This window comes from Asterias rubens, chromosome 1 (assembly GCF_902459465.1).
Source record: "Asterias rubens chromosome 1, eAstRub1.3, whole genome shotgun sequence".
In the NCBI taxonomy this organism is placed as follows: Eukaryota; Metazoa; Echinodermata; class Asteroidea; order Forcipulatida; family Asteriidae; genus Asterias; species Asterias rubens.
In genome coordinates, this window is record NC_047062.1 from 5,304,810 (window position 1) to 5,323,072 (window position 18,263).

An 18,263-nucleotide genomic window follows, 5' to 3' on the forward strand; every position below is an offset into this window, starting at 1 on the left:
TAGGCACACTACAGCTGCAAGCCTATTAGTTTATTACTACGAGTTACTTTTTTATTTTCGGCACAACTGTTGCCCCCTTTTTGTTTATATATAAGCAGGTGAAGCAGCCGACTCATAGCACTTTCCTTAATTTCATTTACTATAAAAACTTACCAGCGAAGAACACGCTACCAAAGTTACAATGACAACAGAGGGAGCTAGACCTCCATGCAGTGATGAGGTTGCAATGATCTAACCCAGTGGTCAGCAAACTGTTAAGCTGGTATACCAAATAAATATTTCAGGCACTCAATCACGAATCATTCCCCAATCGCCTGCCAATTGAACCCCTTGCCTTACAGATGTCATTAAAGGCAGTGGACACTATTGGTAATTCTCAAAATAATTATTATCATAAAACCTTTCTTGATTACGGGTAATGGGGAGAGGTTGATAGTATAAAACATTGTGAGAAACAGCTCCCTCTGAAGTGACGTAGTTTTCGAGAAAGAAGTAATTTTCCACGAATTTGATTTCGAGACCTCAGATGTAGAGTTTGAGGTCTCGGTGCCCAAGTGACCGGTAACAAGCTAATCGATAATCACAACCAGGTGGCTATTATTGTTGACGCAGGTTTGTGTTTTTTGTAAATTTATTCATAGTTGCCGACAGAATGATCAAAAGTGTTCCGATCAATTTTAGCACTTCTCATAAGTTTGACGCCCCACTTGAATTTTGTAGGCTCAACCCACTTTTTGGGTCGTCCCTTAGTTTGCCACACGCTGATCTAACATAATTATGCTACACTTAAGCCTGGTTCATAACTTCTGCGAATGCAAAGTGAATGTTGACGTCATATGGCTGTTTTTGCAGCGAATGTTTCACACTAGTTTAACACAGTTCAACTGTTGAGAAATTGAGACGTCAAAATTCATATCGCATTCGCTGGAAGTATGAACCCTGGTTTTAGACATACATGTCCTGCCTACCTAGCATTATAATTATATTAACATATACACTATATTTTATATTATATCTACATTACAAGATATATTTGAATAGTCATCAAGATTACATTTATATTTACTATTCCCCTTAATATCTACAATAACCCTGAAAAAACCCACAATTTAATTACTTGATATTATGATCCAAGTTGGGTAATACAAATGTGATAAAAAACTAAAATAATGTGCATTGAATTATGGAGCTTAAAAAGGGCATAAGTTTTGTCCCTTGGAGGAAAAAAAATAAATTCAATTGAGTACAATGGCTGTAATAGACTTTTCAGGATATTAACAAAAACTTTGCCGATTTTTCTAAGGGCAAACAAAATGGAAAAAGATAACCGTAAGAAAGAATATCAAGCCCGTTAGAATTGAATATATACAAGTTGAAGAGCCTGTACACACCAACAGTCACTTTCCCAAATTGAGTTTTTTGTTTTTTCACAAATTTAATAATTCTGCAACTTGGGCAAACATTCTTAATTTCAGTGGTTAAAATTAGAGTGGTGTGGCCGAATGGTCTCATGCACCTAACTCAAGATTCTGTCCCTATGAGAATTTAACATGGGCTGAAGGAAGAATTTTAAAAAGAGGACGCTATCAGAAGTTTGCACACAGTTGGTTGTATGGATGGGGGGTCAGAATCTCCGCGGGGACAGAATCTCCTGCCACACCAGCACTTGTGTCCTTGAGCAACACACTTTTTTATAATGGGAAACTTTAGACTTTCTGCCAATCACCAAGAGAGGGCGCTCTTCACCAGGTAAAGCCAGAGCCATATATTGGGAGAGTTACGACATCTTGCGATTAGAAACCATTTTGTTCCCCAAGAAATGCATGGGCGAACACAGGGTGCCAGACTAGTCTGCCCATTGGGTTGTGATGCATTTGGAGACAAAATGGCGTCCAGCAACCACGTGACCAAAGAAAACTGGTCCCTCCATGTCGCAACTCTCTCAATACACAACTCTGGGTAAAGCCAAACTTGGGGACTCTGTCCAGTAGAAAAACAGAGTCCCCAGGATTTCAGAATTTAATTTTACACCCTCCTCCCAATCCCTACCACTCCATACACACCTTCCTTTTGGTGAAATGCCTCCAAATAACAAATATAGATGAATATTAAGCACATTATATTTGCATTTTATGAGATGCTACAGCCAGTAGAGTTTGATGGATGCTTATCAGATTCAATGGGAACCTCCTTAACTGGTTTCACCGAGTCCTCTTTATCATCTGGACTCTGAAGAAAACAAAATCAAATACAGTAGTTATTTGTAGTTTATAATAATAATAGTTGAGGAAGAATGTTTTTCCCACTTGGACTCTGAAAAATACAATTCAAATGGGTAAATTATTTCTAGTTCATTGTAATATTATATATATTATATTATATTAATGATTTTATTTATTTTATTTTATTTTGATTAAAAAGAAGAAAAAAAGTTGACACCATTCAAAATTAAAATGATTTCACAAAGTTAAGAAAATAGAAATTAACAACAAATGGGTACAATCAATACAAACACACACAAGCATTTTTTAAGAAAATATAAACTATCCATAAACGGGTACAAGAATGCATCAAATACAAACACACAAAAGCACAGTTAAGAGAATGGAGATTATCAATAAACAGGCAAAGGCATACATCCATAACGGCATACAAAAAAGCATAGTTGCAAACTTGCAGGTGAAACGAGTTTTAAAACATGATAACAACATTTTGGACAATGCTTTAACTAATAATAGTTGATGAAGAATGCTTGACCCAACTGGACTCTGAAAAAAACAACTCAAATGAGGTATTTTTTTATAGTTAGTTGAGAGAAAAGTTGATGTTGAATGCTTGTCCCAATATCATGGCTTTGTTTTCAAACATGTGAATAGCACTTATGGAATGTGGAAATATGCCCATGATAAAATACATAAAGAACATGAGATGTTGGGTGATGTTTATTAACTCAATGGTGTCATGAAACATTTGAAGAGAACAAAAGAACAAAATTTACCTTTTTCGTTGATGCAACAGTGAAGCCATTGTAGACCGCTGCCGTCCACTCGGTGCTTTTTGCAGGCAGTTCAAAATCCAGCGGACTGGCCAATCCAAACGTCTCTTTGGAGTTAATCTCTGGCAGTTCTTCAGGTACTTTCTCATGATAGCTGCATCAAAGAGAAGAAGAGCAAAGATGTTCACATTCCACGGATGAAATTATCAATAAATATCCTTAAGAGACCAGAGGCTGCGGATGGCTTGTTCAGAAATGCCACTGGTGGCCACAAGAGGTTGCAAAATTTGACCTTGTTCTATTAAGTAAAATTTAGACAATGTGGTTAACACAAAGCTGATTTTTATGTCAGTGAGTTGTAGAGCAGTTATCTGATAACCACAGGGTATAGACCTTAATCGTGCTGCCTCAATCTTGATCATGTTTCTTGTATAGAATAACAATAATGAATGCTAATAATCATTTTGCAAATAGGAACCAGACTATTTTGTTCCTCCAGCCTCGGTTAGGTTACATTGATATCATCGGGAAAAATTCAAGATGGCTGCACCGTGATAAAGATCTATTCTCAGCAGTGATCAGGTTTCCTTTGAAGTAAATACAGCTCACTCAAGTGCCTCTACTGTCCTTTCTCAAGGGTTCGAAATAAGCAGTCGCCAAATGCGAGTGAACAGCGGCAGGCCAGTCAAAACCCTGGGAACTTCACTTCAATGTTTTTTTGTTTGTTTTGTTTTTTATGTTCTGAAAATTGTATGCATATTAATACATGTGGGGTAGTGATAACTTGTGGGTGACCCCCAATTTGAGTTGACACGTCCAGTGGGCGAATGAACAAAAAGGTTAAGGAAACCCATTTCTGTAAGATCATGACAGCACGGGAGTGAATTCAATGAAACATAAACTTTGCACAAGACAAGACTTACATCATTGAGTTTTCTCTCTCGGTCTTCTCCAGTATCCTGTGAACAATCGGCCCAAGACGCAAGAAGAATGGATGTTGCTCTGGTTTTGCTACTGTGCCTGGACCTTTAGCCTTAGCATACTCTTTTGCTAACAGCTCTGACTTCTGAAATACTAAACCGTATCAAAGAAAAACTTTGTCAAAACACATCATCAAATCAGGAAAAATCTAAATACCAAATAGAAATATTTAATAGAACTATTTCATTTCACTTTTTCATTTTAAATAAATAATAATAAAAATAATAATAAAGATATTTGTAAACCACCCAATGCAAAAAGCCTCTAAGCACATAAAGAGAACAATAAAATATGATGAGTGAAAGATACAATTACAAACAAGCAGATTACATTTGTTCTGGTTGTGAAGTCAAGGACTCTCAGAAAATCACTGTACTAGCCAAGCACTCCAGGGTGAGAAGACAAGGAAGGACGTTTCAGTTTCAGATGTGGAAGGAAAACCCCAGAGAATTCTTCCAGGGAAAACCCTATGCAGTCCAGTAGAGACTGAAATCCCTATGCAGTCCGGTAGAGACTGAAATCCCTATGCAGTCCGGTAGAGACTGAAATCCCTATGCAGTCCGGTAGAGACTGAAATCCCGATGCAGTCCGGTAGAGACTGAAATCCCTATGCAGTCCGGTAGAGACTGAAATCCCTATGCAGTCCGGTAGAGACTGAAATCCCTATGCAGTCCGGTAGAGACTGAAATCCCTATGCAGTCCGGTAGAGACTGAAATCCCTATGCAGTCCGGTAGAGACTGAAATCCCTATGCAGTCCGGTAGAGACTGAAATCCCTATGCAGTCCGGTAGAGACTGAAATCCCTATGCAGTCCAGTAGAGACTGAAATCCCTATGCAGTCCGGTAGAGACTGAAATCCCTATGCAGTCCGGTAGAGACTGAAATCCCTATGCAGTCCGGTAGAGACTGAAATCCCTATGCAGTCCGGTAGAGACTGAAATCCCTATGCAGTCCGGTAGAGACTGAAATCCCTATGCAGTCCGGTAGAGACTGAAATCCCTATGCAGTCCGGTAGAGACTGAAATCCCTATGCAGTCCGGTAGAGACTGAAATCCCTATGCAGTCCGGTAGAGACTGAAATCCCTATGCAGTCCGGTAGAGACTGAAATCCCTATGCAGTCCGGTAGAGACTGAAATCCCTATGCAGTCCGGTAGAGACTGAAATCCCTATGCAGTCCGGTAGAGACTGAAATCCCTATGCAGTCCAGTAGAGACTGAAATCCCTATGCAGTCCGGTAGAGACTGAAATCCCTATGCAGTCCGGTAGAGACTGAAATCCCTATGCAGTCCGGTAGAGACTGAAATCCCTATGCAGTCCGGTAGAGACTGAAATCCCTATGCAGTCCGGTAGAGACTGAAATCCCTATGCAGTCCGGTAGAGACTGAAATCCCTATGCAGTCCAGTAGAGACTGAAATCCCTATGCAGTCCGGTAGAGACTGAAATCCCTATGCAGTCCGGTAGAGACTGAAATCCCTATGCAGTCCGGTAGAGACTGAAATCCCTATGCAGTCCGGTAGAGACTGAAATCCCTATGCAGTCCGGTAGAGACTGAAATCCCTATGCAGTCCGGTAGAGACTGAAATCCCTATGCAGTCCGGTAGAGACTGAAATCCCTATGCAGTCCGGTAGAGACTGAAATCCCTATGCAGTCCGGTAGAGACTGAAATCCCTATGCAGTCCGGTAGAGACTGAAATCCCTATGCAGTCCGGTAGAGACTGAAATCCCTATGCAGTCCAGTAGAGACTGAAATCCCTATGCAGTCCGGTAGAGACTGAAATCCCTATGCAGTCCGGTAGAGACTGAAATCCCTATGCAGTCCGGTAGAGACTGAAATCCCTGTGCAGTCCGGTAGAGACTGAAATCCCTATGCAGTCCGGTAGAGACTGAAATCCCTATGCAGTCCGGTAGAGACTAGAATCCCTGTGCAGTCTGGTAGAGACTGAAATCTCTGTGCAGTCCGGTAGAGACTGAAATCCCTATGCAGTCCGGTAGAGACTGAAATCCCTATGCAGTCCGGTAGAGACTGAAATCCCTATGCAGTCCAGTAGAGACTGAAATCCCTATGCAGTCCAGTAGAGACTGAAATCCCTATGCAGTCCGGTAGAGACTAAAATCCCTATGCAGTCCACTAGAGACTGAAATCCCTATGCAGTCCGGTAGAGACTGAAATCCCTGTGCAGTTCGGTAGAGACTGAAATCTCTATGCAGTCCGGTAGAGACTGAAATCCCTATGCAGTCCGGTAGAGACTGAAATCCCTATGCAGTCCGGTAGAGACTGAAATCCCTATGCAGTCCGGTAGAGACTGAAATCCCTATGCAGTCCAGTAGAGACTGAAATCCCTATGCAGTCCGGTAGAGACTGAAATCCCTGTGCAGTCCGGTAGAGACTGAAATCCCGATGCAGTCCAGTAGAGACTGAAATCCCTATGCAGGCCGGTAGAGACTGAAATCCCTATGCAGTCCGGCAGAGACTGAAATCCCTGTGCAGTCCGGTAGAGACTGAAATCCCTGTGCAGTCCGGTAGAGACTGAAATCCCTGTGCAGTCCGGTAGAGACTGAAATCCCTATGCAGTCCGGTAGAGACTGAAATCCCTATGCAGTCCGGTAGAGACTGAAATCCCTGTGCAGTCCGGTAGAGACTGAAATCCCTGTGCAGTCCGGTAGAGACTGAAATCCCAATGCAGTCCGGTAGAGACTGAAATCCCTATGCAGTCCGGTAGAGACTGAAATCCCTGTGCAGTCCGGTAGAGACTGAAATCCCTATGCAGTCCGGTAGAGACTGAAATCCCTGTGCAGTCCGGTAGAGACTGAAATCCCTATGCAGTCCGGTAGAGACTGAAATCCCTATGCAGTCCGGTAGAGACTAGAATCCCTGTGCAGTCTGGTAGAGACTGAAATCTCTGTGCAGTCCGGTAGAGACTGAAATCCCTATGCAGTCCGGTAGAGACTGAAATCCCTATGCAGTCCGGTAGAGACTGAAATCCCTATGCAGTCCAGTAGAGACTGAAATCCCTATGCAGTCCAGTAGAGACTGAAATCCCTATGCAGTCCGGTAGAGACTAAAATCCCTATGCAGTCCACTAGAGACTGAAATCCCTATGCAGTCCGGTAGAGACTGAAATCCCTGTGCAGTCCGGTAGAGACTGAAATCTCTATGCAGTCCGGTAGAGACTGAAATGCCTATGCAGTCCGGTAGAGACTGAAATCCCTATGCAGTCCGGTAGAGACTGAAATCCCGATGCAGTCCAGTAGAGACTGAAATCCCTATGCAGTCCAGTAGAGACTGAAATCCCAATGCAGTCCGGTAGAGACTGAAATCCCTGTACAGTCCGGTAGAGACTGAAATCCCTATGCAGTCCGGTAGAGACTGAAATCCCGATGCAGTCCAGTAGAGACTGAAATCCCTATGCAGTCCAGTAGAGACTGAAATCCCTATGCAGTCCGGTAGAGACTGAAATCCCTATGCAGTCCGGTAGAGACTGAAATCCCTATGCAGTCCGGTAGAGACTGAAATCCCTATGCAGTCCGGTAGAGACTGAAATCCCTATGCAGTCCGGTAGAGACTGAAATCTCTGTGCAGTCCGGTAGAGACTGAAATCCCTATGCAGTCCGGTAGAGACTGAAATCCCTGTACAGTCCGGTAGAGACTGAAATCAATATGCAGTCCGGTAGAGACTGAAATCCCGATGCAGTCCAGTAGAGACTGAAATCCCTATGCAGGCCGGTAGAGACTGAAATCCCTATGCAGTCCGGTAGAGACTGAAATCCCTATGCAGTCCGGTAGAGACTGAAATCCCTATGCAGTCCGGTAGAGACTGAAATCCCAATGCAGTCCGGTAGAGACTGAAATCCCGATGCAGTCCAGTAGAGACTGAAATCCCTATGCAGGCCGGTAGAGACTGAAATCCCTATGCAGTCCGGTAGAGACTGAAATCCCTATGCAGTCCGGTAGAGACTGAAATCCCTATGCAGTCCGGTAGAGACTGAAATCCCTGTGCAGTCCGGTAGAGACTGAAATCCCTATGCAGTCCAGTAGAGACTGAAATCCCTATGCAGTCCGGTAGAGACTGAAATCCCTATGCAGTCCAGTAGAGACTGAAATCCCTATGCAGTCCGGTAGAGACTGAAATCCCTATGCAGTCCAGTAGAGACTGAAATCCCTATGCAGTCCGGTAGAGACTGAAATCCCTATGCAGTCCGGTAGAGACTGAAATCCCTGTGCAGTCCGGTAGAGACTGAAATCCCCAATCAACATAGTGCCCCGGTGGGATTCGAACCTGGGGTCCTAGAGGTGGTAGGCGAGTAAAGATACAACTAAGCCAACCCGACCACCCGTACACTATTAATATAAGTGTGTCATATATGCAAAGATATGTTAAATAAACAAAATATAAAAGTGAAAGAATCCAGACATTGAGGGCAATTCACAATATCACCCTCAATAGTTACTGTAGAGAGGCAGTTTTTCCAAAAGGCAGTCGACTAAAACCAATGACAACTCAGCAATGCACGGCAAGTTTGGGAATATTATAATGGCCGCCATGAATGTGGAAACCATTCCCCAGCCAAACACAAAACCTTAGCTTATACTGTAAAAACAGGAAAAAACATCTTTGGGTGTTATTCATCTGACACTATAATAACAATAATATTTATTCGGGCAAAACATTCACAAGTACGTATACACAACAAAAAATATATTAAAAACTTAAGTTAAACAACATAGGGATGTCCTTGAGAGCATGAAGGTTAAATATAACTGTCGCCAAAAGACGTATGTCTCCCAAATCCCAGATAAGCCAGGACAATATTAAGACAAGAAAGGGCGTAAACAGAAAGCACAAAAGATCATACAAATCACTGAACAACTACATGTATAAAAGGCCTAAAAACAAGAAAAAGGAACGCTGTTAGACATTACAGAGAGACTTTAACAAGCAAGCATAGACATCAACTCCAATAATGCACTGATGGCCTCTCACTCCAATGGCCTCTCCTGAACAAACTGTAGAGGGCTCGCTGTATTGTCAAAATGCTGGTATGGTACTACCACAGACATGTAATATAATACCTACAGACTGGACAGTAGGAGGCGCTAAAAGGAAAACAATTCATTTTCTAAAATCATGGGTGGAAGTGAACTTTTCCAATTAAGCCAATTTCCAATTAAGCCTGTATCATCTTCTAGTAGTTTGATGTAATCCTTTCTAGGGGGAACCTCTAGCTTCCTTTCCAAGTTTAGGCTCCCACATAATACTTACATGAGAAGCTTTCTTTGAGAGACCTCACAGCATCACCTCCTTTGTCTTTAGTTAGCAAGTAGTTTCCATTGTAGCAGTGTGCCTAAAGAAGTAGAACAAAAAAACAGTCTCATTAGATTAAGCCTGTGGGTCAGAGTATGGGACAACAACACTTTTTAACTTATATTTTATTGCCATATCTGTAGCTGGTGTTTTTTTTTGCTGTTGTACTTAAGTCTAAAAAAATATAATACAAATTTTGTTTAATTATTATTACTTTTATGTTGGTAATTGTCAAAGACCAGTCGTCTCACTTGGTGTATCTCAACATATGCATAAAATAACAAACCTGTGAAAAATTGAGCTCAATTGGTCGTAGAAGTTGCGAAATATGAATGAAATAAAAAACACCCTTGTTACACGAAGTTGTGTGCTATCAGATGCTTGATTTCGAGACCTCAAATTCTAAAGCTGAGGTCCCAAAATCAAATTTTTGAAAAATTACTTCTTTCTCAAAAACTACGTAACTTCAGAAGGAGCCATTTCTCACAATATTTTATACTATCAACAGCTCCCCATTACTCGTCACCAAGTAGGGTTTATGCAAATAATTATTTGAGTAATTACCAATAGTGTCCACTGCCTTTAATGATCATATTATGACAGAAAGAGAGATTTTCATTTACTTACGTATGACATGTAAAACATACACTTAAACTGCAGGTATTTCCTCCATTTCACTACCAGTTTTTCTTCCAGCGATTTGAGAGATTCATCAGCTTTGGCAAACAGCTTGCTGGTTTCAGACGCTAGGGCCGAGATAAGACTGTTGCTGTGTTTTAGTTCAATAGCTCTAGCGAGAGTGACTGGAAATCAAAAACCAAGATGGAGAAAAAAGGGAATGATCAGTTATGAACTGCTTGTACAAACAAGTAAAATCCAACAGGTAAAATACAACAAGTAAGATAGGATGCTCATTAGCTCTAGCCAGAGTTACTTGAAATCAAAACCAAGATGCAGGGGGAAAAAAGAAATGATAAACTATGAACTGATAGCACTAAATTTGCATCGGGTCTAGAATATTCATTTTGGTTTTACCTAAATACATCGATGTGTGTTAGCACTGTATACTCGGTACTTTCCCCGAGTTCTGTGAACAAATAACCGGCATATTACCCAGGTGGGATTCGAACCAACACCCCTTGCAATTCTAGAGCAGTGTCACACCAGACTAGACTAGAATTATGAACTGCTTCTACACAACAAGTAAAATACAACAAGTAAAATACAACAAGTAAAACAGGATTCTTCTTTAAGGTAGGTAGGGTCATCGTTTGGTTTTTACTTGTTGAGAAATCAGGACAAACTTCACTACAATTATCAAGGTTACAGTGGGTACTTAGCTTGGGCGATATCTCGATATTATCGAAAATCGTGATACCATATCGGAATGATTACCGTATTGTCTTGATTTTTTGTTAGAATTTTGAACATAAAATTTAAATTGCGATATAATCGAGTATCACGATATTTGTTTGACGATCATCATGGGATAATAAAAGCAATTACACCGAAGCTTAGTGGGTACCAACTGCCTCTCTGGCAATAACCAGTTTGAGCCCAGATTTATATGGGGGGTCGAGCCCCAGTCTTGACACTTGTGTCCTTGAGCAAGTCACTTGACAATTTGTCCTTCACATTAGACATATTGGACACAGGTTTCCTCAGGCTTGCAAGATACAGTGATTAAAAGTAACTTGTGAGGCATGAGCCTTGATTTCATTAACAGAACTTTATAATAATAACAATAAAAAACAACAAAAACTGACTTGTTCAGTTCTAGGTTTCTTGGACTTTGTACACTCTACCTACGTACCTTCTTGTGCCTCCGCAGTGCACTGTAACTCATAGCAAGATAAGACTCTGGAATCCAAATCTGAGCCATCGCCGGGCACTTCATACAACTTACTCAGCATGTTACTCTGTATCACACAACAATAAACACAATATGGATTTAGATTAAAAGAACTTTGGCGAGACATTTGAAAACTCATGTTTAGACCACTTGCACATGGCTACTCTCTGCCCATGGTCTGCCATTTTGCAAATGGCATGTTAAGATATAGTGAGTGCGAAAATGTACACTGGTCGCCAAAAATGCTCTCTATACAGTATAACACACATGGTAACTGACTCAAAATGACACAACTTTGATGCAAAACAAACACATAATTCAATTCTTTCATACAATTACATGGACCGTTCAGATCAGCTCAGATGTTAATCACTCTCTAGTAAGATTTTGTAAATATTACATATTTCAGCATATTTTTTACGTGCGCAACCACCCCCTGTACCATCAGCTGCCTGCACACTAATGGCCTTAGAGGGTCAGCATTCTGGTGGAAGTGTTTTTTCCCATGAACAAGCTTGTGACTAGTAATCGAGTACTATCGATGAACTTGACAGTCTTTCTCACCAGTGAGCTGCAAGGCTATACAGCAAATATTTGGTACTGTGAAATTATTTTGTGTTTTGCATAAGTCCAAAGAAATTGTCCTCCATGTTAGGACTGACCTGAATTCAATTAACATAATTTCGCTTCATTTACCTGAATGAACTTGAAGATACCAGCTGCTTGTCGAACACTTCTGTGGACTTCTTTTGCATCTTCTTCTGAAATTCTATTAAAGAGACAAGAATATTATAGACCAAGAGCCATTGAGCCTGGACGTTAATTATGACACAAATTGTAAAACTTCATATGAACGGTGTACTTAGCGCATCTTGCCTGCCAGGAATCGTCTTCCTGTCAACAAAGGTCACATGGTCTATACAACTTCTTGAAAAGTTCATATCTCATGAAGGAACACTCTAATTTCCTCCTCATACTATTGTGTTTTATTATTTGTACAGCTTTGAAGCTGAATTGCGAAAGGACTTGGCTGCAATGTGGTCGAGTCGCAGGCATGATAGGGAGCCTTTCGCAGCCAGGCACATCGATCCATAAATGACCAAAGCACAGCCTGAGATAAAAGGTGTTTTAATTTGTTCAGATGGAGGAAAACCAGAGAGCCCGGAGAGAAACCCTTGTGGCACAGTAGAGAACCATCAAACATCTCCACTCAGGAATCAAACCAGGATCACCATGGTGAGAGGTAGGCCTGGGCGAATTATTCAAATATCCGGTTAATGGCGAATGGGTTTTCCTATCCGTAACCGCGTATGCCTTTTTTTTCTTAACCGGATATCCGCATAGGGCGCGAATAGCTATTTACAAACCGGATAATTCTGTAATTACAACCAAGTAACCGGATATTCTTTAATATCCGAATATCCGCGGACGTCGGGCGACAACTGATATGAATGTTTTGTCTAAATCCTTTTAAAAATTCTATTAAGACAGCATAAAACAGCATAAATTAAGTATTTAAGTATGCTCACCTCCGTGAAGAGTTCAAACAATGACATATCTGACGTAATTTGTTCAAAGATTACAAAAGTTTTCCTTCACGTAGAGTCAATCACGATCAAAAGAAAAAGCAAATCGCCATCTTTAAATTAGATCCGGTCATTTTTATGAATGAACCGAGTGACACTGTCTAAAACTAAAATCAATCTGCCCACAAGATCTCATTCACAAACGAACAGTGCCCTCTAGCGGCGAAAAAAACTATTCGAATATCCGGTTAATTTCAGATAGTTGGCCAGCGGTATCCGAATAACAAAATTTCACTATTCGCCCAGCACTAGTGAGAGGTGAGTGCTTTACGCACAAGCCACCCATGCCTGTATACTCATCACAGAGCTGAGAAGGGCCCAGTGACCAGGGGTTCCAGGTGCTATAAGCATACAAATTCAAGGCTACCACTAAGCTTGGGCGGTTCCAGAAATTTGGGGCTCGGTTCCGGTTCCCAAAAAAAGCTCGGTTCTGAGACATACCCGGTTCCACTCTATATAAAACATAAGCCGCCCGTCCCAAGCTCACACACACACCATTGAGCCGATCTATTTTAACTGAAAATTAATACCAGAATACCCACCAAGTCAATCAGACATCGTGCCACCGAGCACCTATTCTCCATGCATTTATACAAGTCTTTGATTTGGCCGGCAGCAGTACGTCCGTAATGCAGTACGTCCGTAGTGTGCAGTACATCCGTAGTGTGCAGTACGTCCGTAGTGCAGTACGTCCGTAGTGCAGTACGATCGTAGTGCATGCAGTGTGCCGTCTCTGTACATAGAAGTGTACATGCCTGTACATGCATACAGTACTGTGTGTTTTGTGCATGGGACAAGCTTTTATGAATATGGATATATCGGCAGCCAATCACAACGTGCCGTCTGGTTGGACTTTGGACTCTGTATATCTCAGCATATGCCTATGCATCATCTGTGCACTATGTGTTGTATAATAATGCAGCGACATGTGATAGTTGATGCTCATGTCGGCTTGAAGCCTTTGCACAGTGTATCTGCGGTCACCGTTTTCAACATCAAGCCTCAATTTCTGGAGCCGGTTCGTCCCAGGATCGGCTCCACAGAGTCTTTTATAATTGGGACTCGGTCTTTTGAAATCGGAACCGACAAAAGCGGGTACCCGGTTCCACAGAAAAGTGGAACCGCCGGTCCGGTTTTCAATTTGGAACCGGGTAGCACCGGGTAACCGAAGGAACCGCCCAAGCTTAGCTACCACCACTATTTAAGGTGTCATTATGATAACTTACTCTGCACTGCCGGCTGCCAGCTTAGCAGCGTGTTTTGTATACCACAGAGCAATGTTGAATAGCATGTTGATTTCCTCAAACACAAAGTCATTCTGGAAACTGTCAAAAGAATCACAAATTGTATACAGTGTGTCAATCTAATTCCATATAGGCCTATAACAGCAACCTTTCTCTGTTATTGTTGACGCTTCATTTTAGTCATATCAACAATCTGTCTCCAGCCACTCAGGCCTAATTTCATGGTACTGGTTACCAACCAATAGACCGACCCATTAAGCTCCGCCCTATTGCGTATCGACCAATCACAACCCATTGCACAACCAAAAGTCTGACACTATTAAAAGTCTGACATGCGTGCGCGTATGCTTGGCGCACGCGGTAGAGTTACATTGGAGAGGCGCATGTGTTCTTGCTCACACGTGCGCCGTGGGTGGAGCCTAATGGATCGGTCTATTCTGCGCTTGCGATTACCATTGTTTTCTAACAGGGCAAGCTGATTTTGTGTGCTAGCTGTGTAAATGAAGAATAGAAATGTGGACTACACATGCGCACAGCAGAAATTCCCTGCTTACTATGAAATAGGCTTGATGTATATGTATGTTCCGAATTCCCTGCTTCTGTAAGCGTCGATTCCTTGCTTACGATGAACAGAGCCATGAAATTGGACCCTGCTCAACCCTGTATCATTGATTATGAATTTGCACAAATCAAGAAAATTGAGACTCAGTATCTATGCTTTTAAAAACATACCCATTCTAGTCATTGTGAAATCAGCGGATAGCCTGGTAGGATTCAAACCAACAACATTAGGTTTGCAAGTCCTGTCCTGCCGTCTAACCATTCCAGAATCAATTTCATGAAAACAACTCACAGCATAAAAACAAAACCACAACTCACATATTTTTCCCACCAAGCGAGTTTGACCACGTCACCTTGACAGAGTTTCTCAGTTTACTTTCACCGGACGGTACCGAAGTTTCTTGCAGCATTCCGTCCATACTGTCCCCTGTCTGCTGCTGGGGAGTTACTGGGGCTGCCTTGGGGTCTTCTGAGGCTGTTATGAACCCTTCTAGGAGGCCGATGTACTTCTCCATGGCTTCCTTCACTGCTGCTACATTTTGATTTGGATTAGGTAGAAGATCCAGTAGTTGAGCTCTCGCCTGACGAATATCTCTGAAATTCATGAAAATGAATTGCAATGAAAATCTTATTTGCATGATTCACCATTTTTTTTCTTTTTTTTTTTTCAATAGTTGTAGCCCTCAATTCACTGGAAGTCTTTGACCGCCATGAAGAACGAGAGTCCGATGGTTACAGAATCTGGAAGATCAAGGGTTAGGATTATCGCAAATGAGTTGATTTGGTGCTTCTTAGTCAGTGGCTCAAAATAGCTGACTGGTTTCGCATCGGCCTGAAGTTCAAGTGTCTTCCTCCAAATTCATGCACAGCTTTCATTGAAAAAAAAAGGCTTTGTCTTACGCATACACAAACAATATTGACAGTGTCCTACCTCCATGGTCACTGGTACTCTAGTACAGAACTGGCTGCGACAAGCGTAACTCTCGGACACTATCTTTAGTCTTTCACTTACAGTGATAAGTGGGTATACTTATCGCAACTAGAAGTTAGAACAGGACATTTGAAAATTAAGCCTGTGCATTTGGGGTTATTCTTGTATACATAAACTGTTCCTGAAAAGATATTTTACAAATTGAAATTGTGTGCCTTGCATGTGATGTCAAAACATTGCATCTTCAATACAATGTATCACAGCATTTGACCCTGGCCCTGCAAAACAATCAACTAAAATAACAGGTTAGCAAGGAATGGAGTTCATTCCTACAAATTGTAAACTAGGCATCGTTGTCTGTTTTTTGGAACCTGTTTACCTGTATATCTGGCATGTAGGTTGGGCGTTCATTCATGACATTTCATGTAACAATTTTAAAATTCCATCATGTAACATTTAAAAATCCCATCAAACCTTAACTACTACTAGTGTGTGTAATTAAGTGTACCTGCAAATATGTCTTGCTAGTGGTGAAGCAGCTTGCTGTCCCAGATCAAAAGTCACTGGCACTGTTGCCTTCAGTGGATTCCTGTGGAACCAATGCGCCATTGCTGTGACTTTATCGTATAAAATGAAATTAAGAATTGTTGTATTGCCGTGTTATAAAGCGAAGAATACTTCCCAATAAATAACACACAGAACAGTACAGTGCAGCTGCCTGGCATAAGGGATAGCGCGCCCTCTCGTGTTGTAAAACAAGCGAACCACAACAACACATGACTTTTGCTCATTGATTCGTCACCAGTCAGAATATTGGAGAATGGAAAAACCGACCGTTTGATGGGCGGGGCTATAAATGAAAGACAACAAATTCCGTCACACCCTGAACACGTTTTTTTTAATTCATGACAACACGATCATCTGCATATTTCGTTGTTTTTGAAAAGTTAACTTTCTACAGTTGTGAGTTTTCAGAAAATGGCATCTTAGTATTGGGATCCCAAGACAGTACTGGGCCCAATTTCATGGCTCTGCATCGGCGCTTACGGAAGCAGGGAATTCTGAGTGCTTACGGCAAGCGTCACGGGTTAGCGGCGAATTTTGGCTTCTACAGGCCGTGTCCGAATTGGCGACTTCGGCTAGAGCTACGGCTAGATCAGCGCGTCTGTCAGTGTTGAAGAATAGCAGACGCGCGCGGCCATAGCCGTAGCTGTAGCCGAAGTCGCCAATTCGGACACGGCCTAAGCTTACGTACTCCACGTTACTAGGCATTTTACGCTAGACTAGCCGAGAAATTCGTAAGCGGGGAATGGTGATCGTATATAAGCGCAGAATTCGGCGGTAAGCAGAGCAATGAAATTTGGCCCAATTGTAGCCACGAATACCATATAAACTGCGCCAATAAAGTATCTAAACACTTACAAATGGTCAGATTTATCGGAACCTGAAATAGTATACAAACATTTAATTGTTCGTTTCTATTCACCGTTAATTTCTGCACGTTTTGACACATCTTGTGTTGCGCTACGATGTTGTTTGGTGGATTTAAGGACACTTGAGTGGCTTAAGGTCGAATTTCAAAAGTTGCAAAAGCCCCTATTCACCCCAATTCCAAAAGGGAACTCACATAAGCATCACACTCAGACAAAATCAAGACAAAAGACACAAACTCGTTTCGTTTACATGACCATGAAATTAATTGCCGTATCTTTAACTCTAAAACTGTTGTTATCCTGTCCTCCATTCTTGGTGTGTCCTCCATCATTGTCCTGAACGGCAAAAAGTCGTCTTCTCATACTCTCAATGAGACCTCTGATCTGTCCCTGGTCAATCCCCTGCCATTTCCTGATCAAGAAGCGTCGCAAACCCCTCGAGAGTGGTGTCAGGCTTTATGGACTTGTTCACTTTCTTCTTCTGCTGCAGAAGTCACCCTCGGACGGCCACTCCTTGGCAGGTCGTCCACATTTCCCTGAGCTTGGTAGCGATTCCACCATTTACTGACCGTCGCATCGACGTACCGGCTTATATCAAACCAACGATCCGTCCTCTTTCCTGTTTGGTCGTTTGAGCCATCTTTCCTGTTATCTTGAAACACCTTTCCCTGTCTTACCATTGTTGTATGCCTCCCATCTTTGACCCCTTGGCTTGGTTACTGACAATTATTGGTGAGTATGTTCATCGCAACCGATTTATCCAAAACGCGACCAAAAAAACATCATTTATAAAAGGCGAGCAAAAGAAACGCCGATCTTACTCGTCACAATACAACGATTTAGCTTGAATAGGGGCTTTTGCAACTTTTGAAATTCGACTTTTGACATTCAAGTGCCCGTAAATCCACCAAACAACATCGTAGCGCAACACAAGATGTGTCAAAATGTGCAGAAATTAACGGTGACTCGAAATGAAATAATTATTTTTTGGCATACTGTTTCAGGTTCCGATATATCTGACCATTTGTAAGTGTTTAGATACTTTATTGGCGCAGTTTAGTTTGCTCATTCCCTTTCACTGATGATGATAAAGTTTGCAATGGGGAGTGGGGGGGGGGGCAAGCGGGGCGAATAATGGATGGGGCTACGGTATCGAACAACTATTCATGCCCCCTATCTTATTAGGGGCAGGGGTGTGGGGGCAATGGTTCTGACTGGAACTCCGTCAGCCCCCTGCCCCCTGTGCCCAATTTCATGAGCATTTTTAGCAGAACAATGTTATGGTTAGTAAAAATGAGCAGGATACAATCACAAATGGTACACTTGTGGTTTGGTATTATTGGCTGGTCACTCTGGTAAGCATAATTTGGTTGT

At 41.9% G+C, this 18,263-nt stretch overlaps 1 protein-coding gene across 1 annotated transcript; it reads right to left on the reverse strand.

Moving 5' to 3' along the window:
• Nucleotides 1-863: 863 nt before the first annotated feature.
• Nucleotides 864-16,167, reverse strand: LOC117298492 (BRO1 domain-containing protein BROX-like). Its single transcript, XM_033781779.1, has 10 exons — nucleotides 15,965-16,167; nucleotides 14,844-15,119; nucleotides 13,947-14,045; nucleotides 11,831-11,903; nucleotides 11,096-11,201; nucleotides 9,910-10,085; nucleotides 9,241-9,322; nucleotides 3,919-4,069; nucleotides 2,999-3,149; nucleotides 864-2,229 (listed from the first exon to the last, which is right to left on the reverse strand). The coding sequence occupies exons 1-10, from the start codon at nucleotides 16,063-16,065 to the stop codon at nucleotides 2,131-2,133; spliced, it is 1,314 nt and encodes a 437-aa protein (XP_033637670.1). The 5' UTR covers nucleotides 16,066-16,167; the 3' UTR covers nucleotides 864-2,130.
• Between the last annotated feature and the right edge of the window lie 2,096 nt (nucleotides 16,168-18,263).

Bases quoted from the DNA above. Each gene is read 5' to 3' on its own strand.
- LOC117298492 (XM_033781779.1), bottom strand. From the start codon at position 16,065: ATGGCGCATTGGTTCCACAGGAATCCACTGAAGGCAACAGTGCCAGTG. The intron at 15,120-15,964 runs GTACACTTAATT...CATGAATTTCAG, and splicing joins CTAGCAAGACATATTTGCAG to AGATATTCGTCAGGCGAGAG. The intron at 3,150-3,918 runs GTAAGTCTTGTC...TCTTTGATGCAG, and splicing joins GAGAGAGAAAACTCAATGAT to CTATCATGAGAAAGTACCTG.